At 48.1% G+C, this 10,000-nt stretch overlaps 1 protein-coding gene across 5 annotated transcripts in view; it reads right to left on the bottom strand.

The window, feature by feature from the left end:
- LOC139424321 (breast cancer anti-estrogen resistance protein 3 homolog) overlaps window positions 1-10,000 on the bottom strand; it is a 33,357-nt gene that overhangs the window by 4,043 nt on the left and 19,314 nt on the right. For all 5 annotated transcript variants that reach the window (XM_071176032.1, XM_071176036.1, XM_071176034.1 and 2 more), the window contains 9 exons: window positions 9,263-9,302; window positions 6,644-6,760; window positions 5,905-6,048; window positions 5,314-5,494; window positions 3,823-3,961; window positions 3,626-3,711; window positions 3,319-3,441; window positions 2,776-2,929; window positions 884-1,058 (listed from right to left, as the gene is read on the bottom strand). In XM_071176032.1, coding sequence (XP_071032133.1) covers window positions 884-1,058; window positions 2,776-2,929; window positions 3,319-3,441; window positions 3,626-3,711; window positions 3,823-3,961; window positions 5,314-5,494; window positions 5,905-6,048; window positions 6,644-6,760; window positions 9,263-9,302 — 1,159 coding nt within the window. The remainder of the gene's footprint in view (window positions 1-883; window positions 1,059-2,775; window positions 2,930-3,318; window positions 3,442-3,625; window positions 3,712-3,822; window positions 3,962-5,313; window positions 5,495-5,904; window positions 6,049-6,643; window positions 6,761-9,262; window positions 9,303-10,000) is intronic.

Below are 10,000 nucleotides of genomic sequence, written 5' to 3'. Positions count from 1 at the left end.
CCTACATCACAATGTTGTCCAATAAACATCTAATAGAATCACCTACATCACAATGTTGTCCAATAAACATCTAATAGAATCACCTACATCACAATGTTTTCCAATAAACATCTAATAGAATCACCTACATCACAATGTTTTCCAATAAACATCTAATAGAATCACCTACATCACAATGTTTTCCAATAAACATCTAATAGAATCCCCTACATCACAATGCTGTCCAATAAACATCTAATAGAATCCCCTACATCACAATGTTTTCCAATAAACATCTAATAGAATCACCTACATCACAATGTTTTCCAATAAACATCTAATAGAATCACCTACATCACAATGTTTTCCAATAAACATCTAATAGAATCCCCTACATCACAATGTTTTCCAATAAACATCTAATAGAATCACCTACATCACAATGTTTTCCAATAAACATCTAATAGAATCACCTACATCACAATGCTGTCCAATAAACATCTAATAGAATCCCCTACATCACAATGTTTTCCAATAAACATCTAATAGAATCACCTACATCACAATGTTTTCCAATAAACATCTAATAGAATCACCTACATCACAATGCTGTCCAATAAACATCTAATAGAATCACCTACATCACAATGTTTTCCAATAAACATCTAATAGAATCACCTACATCACAATGTTGTCCAATAAACATCTAATAGAATCACCTACATCACAATGTTTTCCAATAAACATCTAATAGAATCACCTACATCACAATGTTTTCCAATAAACATCTAATAGAATCACCTACATCATAATGCTGTCCAATAAACATCTAATAGAATCACCTACATCACAATGCCGTTCATTGTAAATCAAATGAAATAAACAACACCCAACAACAACAAACCTGCGGCCTCTGAAAGTGTGAATCCTCCTCTTCCTCCTGGACCTGTCCGTCAATTGGTAACCGAGGCAACTCCCCGCTTTCCTGTGCCTCCAGGAAGCTGAAGGATGTCTCAGTGAGACGGGCTCTGCTCTGCCACTTCTCCTCCGCACGCAGCCTGTCCACGTGGCCCCGCTTTCTGATAGGAAGCACAATAACACATACATATATATACACACTACATAACCAAAAGTATGTGGACACCTGCTCGTCGAGTATCTCATTCCAAAACCATGGACATTAATATGGAGTTCTTCCCCCCTTTGCTGCTATAACAGCCTCCACTCTTCTGGGAAGGCTTTCCACTAGATGTTGGAACATTGCTGCTATAACAGCCTCCACTCTTCTGGGAAGGCTTTCCACTAGATGTTGGAACATTGCTGTGGGGATTTGCTTCCATTCAGCCACGAGAAGTAGTGAGGTTGGGCGATTAGGCCTGGCTCACAGTCAGCATTCCAATTCCTCCCAAAGGTGTTCGATGGGGTTGAGCTCAGGGCTCTGTGTCGTCCAGTCAAGTTATTCCACAGCGAACTCGACAAACCAGTTCTGTATGGACCTCGCTTTGTGCACGGAGGCATCTTCATGCTGAAACAAGAAAGGGCCTTCCCCAAACTGTTGCCACAGAGTTGGAAGCACAGAATTGTCTAGAATTTCATTGTATGCTGTCGCGTTAAGATTTTCCTTCACTGGAACTAAGGGGCCTAGCCCGAACCATGAAAAACTGCCCCAGACCATTATTCCTACTCCTCCACCAAACTTTACAGTTGGCACAATACATGGGGGCAGGTAGAGTTCTCATGGCATCCGCCAAACCTAGATTAGTCCATCGGACTACCAGATGGTGAAGCGTGATTCATCACTCCAGAGAACGCGTTTCCAATGCTCCAGACTCCAATGGCGAGGTTTACACCACTCCAGCCGACGCTTGGCATTGCTTATGGTGATCTTAGGCTTGTGTGCGGCTGCTCGGCCATTGAAACCCATTTCATGAAGCTCCCGACGAACAGTTGCTTCCAGAGACCTTTTGGAACTCGATAGTGAGTCTTGCAACCGTGGACTGACAATTTTTTTACACTCTACGCGTTTCAACACTCAGCGGTCTACCACATCAAGGCTGAGCCGTTGTTGCTCCTTCACAATAACAGCACTTACAATTGACCAGGGCAGAAATTTGACAAACTGACTTGTTGGAAAGGTGGCATCCTATGATAGTGCCACGTTGAAAGTCACTGAGCTCTTCAGTAAGACCATTCTACTGCCAATGTCCATGGCTGTGTGATTGTCAGCAACAGGTGTGGCTGAAATAGCCGAATCCACTAACTGTTCATTACACCCACATTGTTTTACCCTTATTTTACTAGGCAAGTCAGTTAAGAACAAATTCTTATTTTCAATGCCTGTTCAGGGGCAGAACGACAGATTTGTACCTTGTCAGCTCGGGGATTCGAACTTGCAACCTTTCGGTTACTAGTCCAAAACTCTAACCACTAGGCTACCCTGCCGCCTCTGCCGCCTAGTTTGGGAAACGACCCCTAGTTTGGGAAACAACCCCTAGTTTGGGAAACGACCTCCAGTTTGGGAGACGACCCCTAGTTTGGGAGACGACCCCCAGTTTGGGAGACGACCCCCAGTTTGGGAGACGACGACCCCTAGTTTGGGAGACGACGACCCCTAGTTTGGGAGACGACGACCCCTAGTTTGGGAGACGACGACCCCTAGTTTGGGAGACGACAACCCCTAGTTTGGGCGACGACCCCTAGTTTGGGCGACGACCCCTAATTTGGGAAACAACCCCTAGTTTGGGAAACAACCCCTAGTTTGGGAGACACTGTAAGACCCAAATGGTTTCTTCTTACTTTGAGTCAGGCACCTGGATGACCAGCTCGTCGTAGGGGTCGTCACGGTGACGGTTGGGAGGAGTCCCGGGGAAGAAGGTGGACACTCTGAAGGGTTTGGGCGGGGCTCGGGGGTGCAGCTGTCCGTCAGAACCTCGCAGCGTCACACCTCCACCTGGGGACCACAGGAGGGGTTACAGAATGGGTGTGTTACCTGGGTGTGAGGGCCGTGTGTGTGTGTGTGTGTGTGGGTGTGTTACCTGAGTGTGAGGGCCGTGTGTGTGTGGTGTGTTACCTGGGTGTGAGGGTCGTGTGTGTGTGTGTGGGTGTGTTACCTGGGTGTGAGGGCCGTGTGTGTGTGGTGTGTTACCTGGGTGTGAGGGTCGTGTGTGTGTGTGTGGGTGTGTTACCTGGGTGTGAGGGCTGTGTGTGTGTGTGTGTGTGTGTGTTACCTGGGTGTGAGGGCTGTGTGTGTGTGTGTGTGTTACCTGGGTGTGAGGGCCGTGTGTGTGTGTGTGGGTGTGTTACCTGGGTGTGAGGGCCGTGTGTGTGTGGGTGTGTTACCTGGGTGTGAGGGCCGTGTGTGTCTGAGGGCAGAGGGGCTGATCAGGGGTTCGCTACCCGTTCGGAACACTGGGGAAATGGGAGCGGGGCCTACGGCCTCTGATTCACCGCTGTGAGGCACACCTGGAGTTAGAGGAGAGAGGTGTTTGTTACCTGAGCAGAGGTGGGAATGTACGAGTGTGTGAGTTACCTGAGCAGAGGTGGGAATGTACGAGTGTGTGTGTGTTACCTGAGCAGAGGTGGGAATGTACGAGTGTGTGTGTGTTACCTGAGCAGAGGTGGGAATATACGAGTGTGTGTGTGTTACCTGTGCGTAGGTTGCTTTCAGACTGTGCTGATTGGATCGAGGGTCTTCTGCCCAGATTCTCCAGGTTGGCTGGCTGACTCCCACTCCTGAGATACACAAACAATAAACACACACACACAAACATTAACTATACCAAACACAACACAAAACAGTATCTATGTGTGTGTGTGTGTGTGTGTGTGTGTGTGTAAAGCCACCTGAGCAGTGTGTTAGTGACGTGTAGTGTGTCCATGTGTGATGAGTTGAAGCTGAGTCTCTTGTTGCGGTCTGGCTGTGATTCCACCCCCACCCTGTCGAGGGCGCAGTTGCTGGATCTGTTGCTGGATCTGTTGCTTTCTAGAGAAGGGAAGAAAATAACATCTAACACCTGAGTTGGTGATCCTCCGGAACACAACACTTAATCATGTACCTCCACACCATGTGTGGTTCTGACGCAGTTCATTCATTAATTACCAATGTTTTTGACAGACACAGACTGAGACACAGAATGATAGACTAACAGACTGACAGACACAGACACAGACTGACAGACAGACTGACTGACAGACACAGACTGACAGACAGACTGACTGACAGACACAGACTGATAGACACAGACTGATAGACTGACAGACTGACAGACACAGAGTGACAGAGTGACAGACTGACAGAGTGACATACTGACAGACTGACTGACAGACTGACAGAGTGACAGTGACAGAGTGACAGACAGAGTGACAGACTGACAGAGTGACAGACTGACAGAGTGACAGACTGACAGACTGACAGAGTGACAGACAGAGTGACAGACAGTGACAGAGTGACAGAGTGACAGACTGACAGACTGACAGACAGAGTGACAGAGTGACAGACTGACAGACAGAGTGACAGACAGAGTGACAGAGTGACAGACTAACAGAGTGACAGAGTGACTGACAGAGTGACAGAGTGACAGACAGAGTGACAGACAGAGTGACAGACAGAGTGACAGACTAACAGAGTGACAGACTAACAGAGTGACAGAGTGACAGACTAACAGAGTGACAGAGTGACAGACTAACAGAGTGACAGAGTGACAGAGTGACAGACTAACAGAGTGACAGAGTGACAGAGTGACAGTGACAGAGTGACAGACTAACAGAGTGACAGAGTGACAGACTAACAGAGTGACAGAGTGACAGAGTGACAGAGTGACAGAGTGACAGACTGACAGAGTGACAGAGTGACAGAGTGACAGAGTGACAGAGTGACAGAGTGACAGTGACAGAGTGACAGACTAACAGAGTGACAGAGTGACAGTGACATAGTGACAGTGACAGAGTGACAGACTAACAGAGTGACAGAGTGACAGAGTGACAGTGACAGAGTGACAGACTAACAGAGTGACAGAGTGACAGAGTGACAATGACAGAGTGACAGAGTGTGGTCCAGTGGTTCGTGGCTGGACCCCAGCAGACATGTAGTGTAGATTGGAACACAACCCACTGCCTTTCTGACCGGCAAACTCCTCTACTTTTCCTGCACCTCGACGGAATAAAACACATATTTAAACCCAAACTGTGACAGTGTGTTCTATCCACTGTGACAGTGTGTTCTATCCACTGTGACAGTGTGTTCTATCCACTGTGACAGTGTGTTCTATCCACTGTGACAGTGTGTTCTATCCACTGTGACAGTGTGTTCTATCCACGCCGTCTGTGGGTCCTTACCGGTCCGCTCTGCCTGGCGCTCACTGATGACACGTATAGGCAGGGAGCGTGTGATTGGGTGATAGACTATGGCGCCAGAGGCCTGGGAGACAGGATGACGTCCACCCACGTGGAAACGCACAAGGGCGGGAATGTTGTCGAAACGATCCCCTTCAAACTGGAACAGCTCACGGGAGTAACCCTGGAGGACACACATCGTTATAACACACACACAGACCCACGTCAAACCAGTCCCCTTCAAACTGGAACAGCTCACGGGAGTAACCCTGGAGGACACACATCGTTATAACACACACACAGACCCACGTCAAACCAGTCCCCTTCAAACTGGAACAGCTCACGGGAGTAACCCTGGAGGACACACATCATTATAACACACACACAGACCAACGTCAAACCAGTCCCCCCTGGAGGACACACATCATTATAACACACACACGGACACACGTCAAACCAGTCCCCCCCTGGAGGACCCACGTCAAACCAGTCCCCCCCTGGAGGACCCACGTCAAACCAGTCCCACCCTGGAGGACCCACGTCAAACCAGTCCCCTTCAAACAGAAACAGAATAGCACACACACAAACACACACCTTCTTGGGCCGAAGGACCACCTTAATGATCTTGAAGTGCATGGGCTCGTCCTTCCAATAGCAACTCAAGACATAGTCACCGGGGGAGGAGGCTGTGTCACGAACCAGGAAGTCACCATCTCTCTCCAGCAGAGCCTCTGCCCCCTAGAGAGAGAGAGAGAGAGATTGAGTGTATACCTCTCTATCTATAGGTCCATGGTACCAGGTGTGTGTACCTCTCTGTGTATAGGTCGATGATACCAGGTGTGTGTGTGTGTGTGTGTGTACCTCTCTGCCTATGGGTCCATGGTACCAGGTGTGTGTGTGTGTACCTCTCTGTGTATAGGTCGATGGTACCAGGTGTGTGTGTGTGTGTGTGTGTGTGTGTGTGTGTGTACACCTCTCTGCCTATTGGTCCATGGTACCAGGTGTGTGTGTGTACCTCTCTGGTTATGGGTCCATGGTACCAGGTGTGTATGTGTACCTCTCTGCCTATTGGTCCATGGTACCAGCTGTGTATGTGTACCTCTCTGCCTATTGGTCCATGGTACCAGGTGTGTGTGTGTACCTCTCTGGTTATGGGTCCATGGTACCAGGTGTGTGTGTGTGTACCTCTCTGTGTATAGGTCGATGGTACCAGGTGTGTGTGTGTGTGTGTGTGTGTGTGTGTGTACACCTCTCTGCCTATTGGTCCATGGTACCAGGTGTGTGTGTGTACCTCTCTGGTTATGGGTCCATGGTACCAGGTGTGTGTGTGTACCTCTCTGCCTATGGGTCCATGGTACCAGGCGTGACTCCTCAGGTCATCAGTAGATAGCTTCAGTTCCTCCTCCAACTCCTTCTTCAGAGAGTCCATCTCCCTGCTACCTCCAAACACCTATACAACATTACAACAACGTTACAACAACAACAAACAGACTAAAATACATATCCCTGCTACCTCCAAACACATATACAACATTACAACAACGTTACAACAACAACCTTAGACTAAAATCCGTCCCCCCTGCGACCTCCAAACACATGCACAACATCACAACAACGTTACAACAACCTTAAACTGACATGCAACCCCCACACACACCTACACAACAAGAATAACCTTGAACTAACCTTATCGCAACGTTAAAGAAATGGTGTGATAAACATTGGGCTGACTGAAACTTCAAAGGATAAACACTGGGCTGACTGAAACTTCACAGGAAAAACATTGGGCTGACTGAAACTTCATAGGAAAAACATTGGGCTAACTGAAACTTCACAGGAAAAACATTGGGCTGACTGAAACTTCACAGGAAAAACATTGGGCTGACTGAAACTTCATAGGAAAAACATTGGGCTAACTGAAACTTCACAGGAAAAACATTGGGCTGACTGAAACTTCACAGGAAAAACATTGGGCTGACTGAAACTTCACAGGAAAAACATTGGGCTGACTGAAACTTCACAGGAAAAACATTGGGCTGACTGAAACTTCATAGGAAAAACATTGGGCTAACTGAAACTTCACAGGAAAAACATTGGGCTGACTGAAACTTCACAGGAAAAACATTGGGCTAACTGAAACTTCACAGGAAAAACATTGGGCTGACTGAAACTTCACAGGAAAAACATTGGGCTGACTGAAACTTCAAAGGATAAACACTGGGCTGACTGAAACTTCACAGGAAAAACATTGGGCTGACTGAAACTTCATAGGAAAAACATTGGGCTAACTGAAACTTCACAGGAAAAACATTGGGCTGACTGAAACTTCACAGGAAAAACATTGGGCTGACTGAAACTTCATAGGAAAAACATTGGGCTAACTGAAACTTCACAGGAAAAACATTGGGCTGACTGAAACTTCACAGGAAAAACATTGGGCTGACTGAAACTTCACAGGAAAAACATTGGGCTGACTGAAACTTCACAGGAAAAACATTGGGCTGACTGAAACTTCATAGGAAAAACATTGGGCTAACTGAAACTTCACAGGAAAAACATTGGGCTGACTGAAACTTCACAGGAAAAACATTGGGCTAACTGAAACTTCACAGGAAAAACATTGGGCTGACTGAAACTTCACAGGAAAAACATTGGGCTGACTGAAACTTCACAGGAAAAACATTGGGCTGACTGAAACTTCACAGGAAAAACATTGGGCTAACTGAAACTTCACAGGAAAAACATTGGGCTGACTGAAACTTCACAGGAAAAACATTGGGCTGACTGAAACTTCACAGGAAAAACATTGGGCTGACTGCAACTTCACAGGAAAAACATTGGGCTAACTGAAACTTCACAGGAAAAACATTGGGCTGACTGAAACTTCACAGGAAAAACATTGGGCTGACTGAAACTTCACAGGAAAAACATTGGGCTGACTGAAACTTCACAGGAAAAACACCCACAGGCCTGAATGTTTTGGTGAGTGTTGTTTCAGCATGTGTGTCTGTGCAGGGCTGGCCCTAGCCTTTAGGGGGCCCTAGCCTTTTGCGGGCCCTGGCCTTTTGCGGGCCCTAGCCTTTTGCGGGCCCTAGCCTTTTGGGGGCCCTAGCCTTTTGGGGGCCCTGGCCTTTTGCGGGCCCTGGCCTTTTGGGGGCCCTGAGCCAGACTTTTTTGTGCCCCCGCCTTCTTGACATTGGAGAGCAAAATGTTTCAAAGTTAATGTCCTGCAATTCTAAAATGTTGTAGTTTTTAAAGCAAGTTTTCTTTAGTTTGACATATTTTGCCATGGAGCGGAGAGAACGTTTAGCAATTTTATAACAGATTTTATGCAGTTCGACTCATCAATAACTAAATCAACGGTTTCCCCATGGAGGTCAGGGCCCCGGTCATGTGCCCGGTCGGTATTCGGCCATGAGCCCGGTCGGTATTCAGCCATGAGCCCGGTCGGTATTCAGCCATGTGCCCGGTCGGTATTCAGCCATGTGCCCGGTCGGTATTCGGCCATGTGCCCGGTCGGTATTCAGCCATGTGCCCGGTCGGTATTCAGCCATGTGCCCGGTCGGTATTCAGCCATGAGCCCGGTCGGTATTCAGCCATGAGCCCGGTCGGTATTCAGCCATGAGCCCGGTCGGTATTCAGCCATGAGCCCGGTCGGTATTCAGCCATGAGCCCGGTCGGTATTCAGCCATGTGCCCTGTCGGTATTCAGCCATGAGCCCGGTCGGTATTCAGCCATGAGCCCGGTCGGTATTCAGCCATGTGCCCGGTCGGTATTCGGCCATGTGCCCGGTCGGTATTCGGCCATGATTACTACAAGATAACTGGCTAGGGGATAACTTATTGTTAGCTGACATGGCTAATTGAGTCTGGGGCCCTGAACGACCGCTTATGTTGCTGCCTGGAGCCGGCCCTGTGTGTGTGTGTGTGTGTGTGTGTGTGAGAGAGCTCACCTTCAGCTGACTCAGGTATGCAGTGACACTCCTCCTCTTACTGAAAGACAGAAATAACATATTTACTAACGTGGACTTTCTCTGTCTCTCTCATACTCCTCTGTCTGTCTCTCTCTCTCCTTCTCTTTACTAAAGACTGTGTTTGACTTTTGTTAAAGCCTATTTTAAAGGTAAATACTTTGAGCCCAACTAGCTGCATAACAACAACAGCATCCTCTGATGTGATGTTCCTAAACAACAACAGGCCTCTCTGACGTTCCTAAACAACAACAGGCCTCTCTGTCTGTTCTACACACTATAACAGGCCCAGTCTTCCCCAACCCCGTTAAACAGCAGGTAGACCCGTCTATTGTTCCCTCTCTTCTGTTCCTGGCAGAGAGTCAGAGGCCGGCTTGTCTTGTAACACACACTGCCAAACTTCCCCTCGCCAAGCTGAAGGGTGCCCCCCTTAGAGCAGGATATCTTCATGCTTGGGACTCTTCCAAAGGGAAATAAAAGTATTATATGAGTTTCTTCACCCCCCCTCCATCTTCACCCCCCCCCCTCCCTCCATCTTCACCCCCCCCCCCCCCCCCCCCCACACACTCTCTCCCGGAGTCCTATTTGCTAGCTAGCGGGAGTGACACAGGTAGAGAGTATCCTTCGCTCCCGCCTGCCAAACACCTCCCCTCATTGTCATGAACAGAACTGAGGGAAAAGAGTGGCAGCGCCCCACTCCACCACAGCAGGCAGGAGGCT

Source organism: Oncorhynchus clarkii, chromosome 13 (genome assembly GCF_045791955.1).
Source record: "Oncorhynchus clarkii lewisi isolate Uvic-CL-2024 chromosome 13, UVic_Ocla_1.0, whole genome shotgun sequence".
Taxonomy (NCBI): domain Eukaryota; kingdom Metazoa; phylum Chordata; class Actinopteri; order Salmoniformes; family Salmonidae; genus Oncorhynchus; species Oncorhynchus clarkii.
This window is presented reverse-complemented; position numbering and strand designations above follow the sequence as displayed.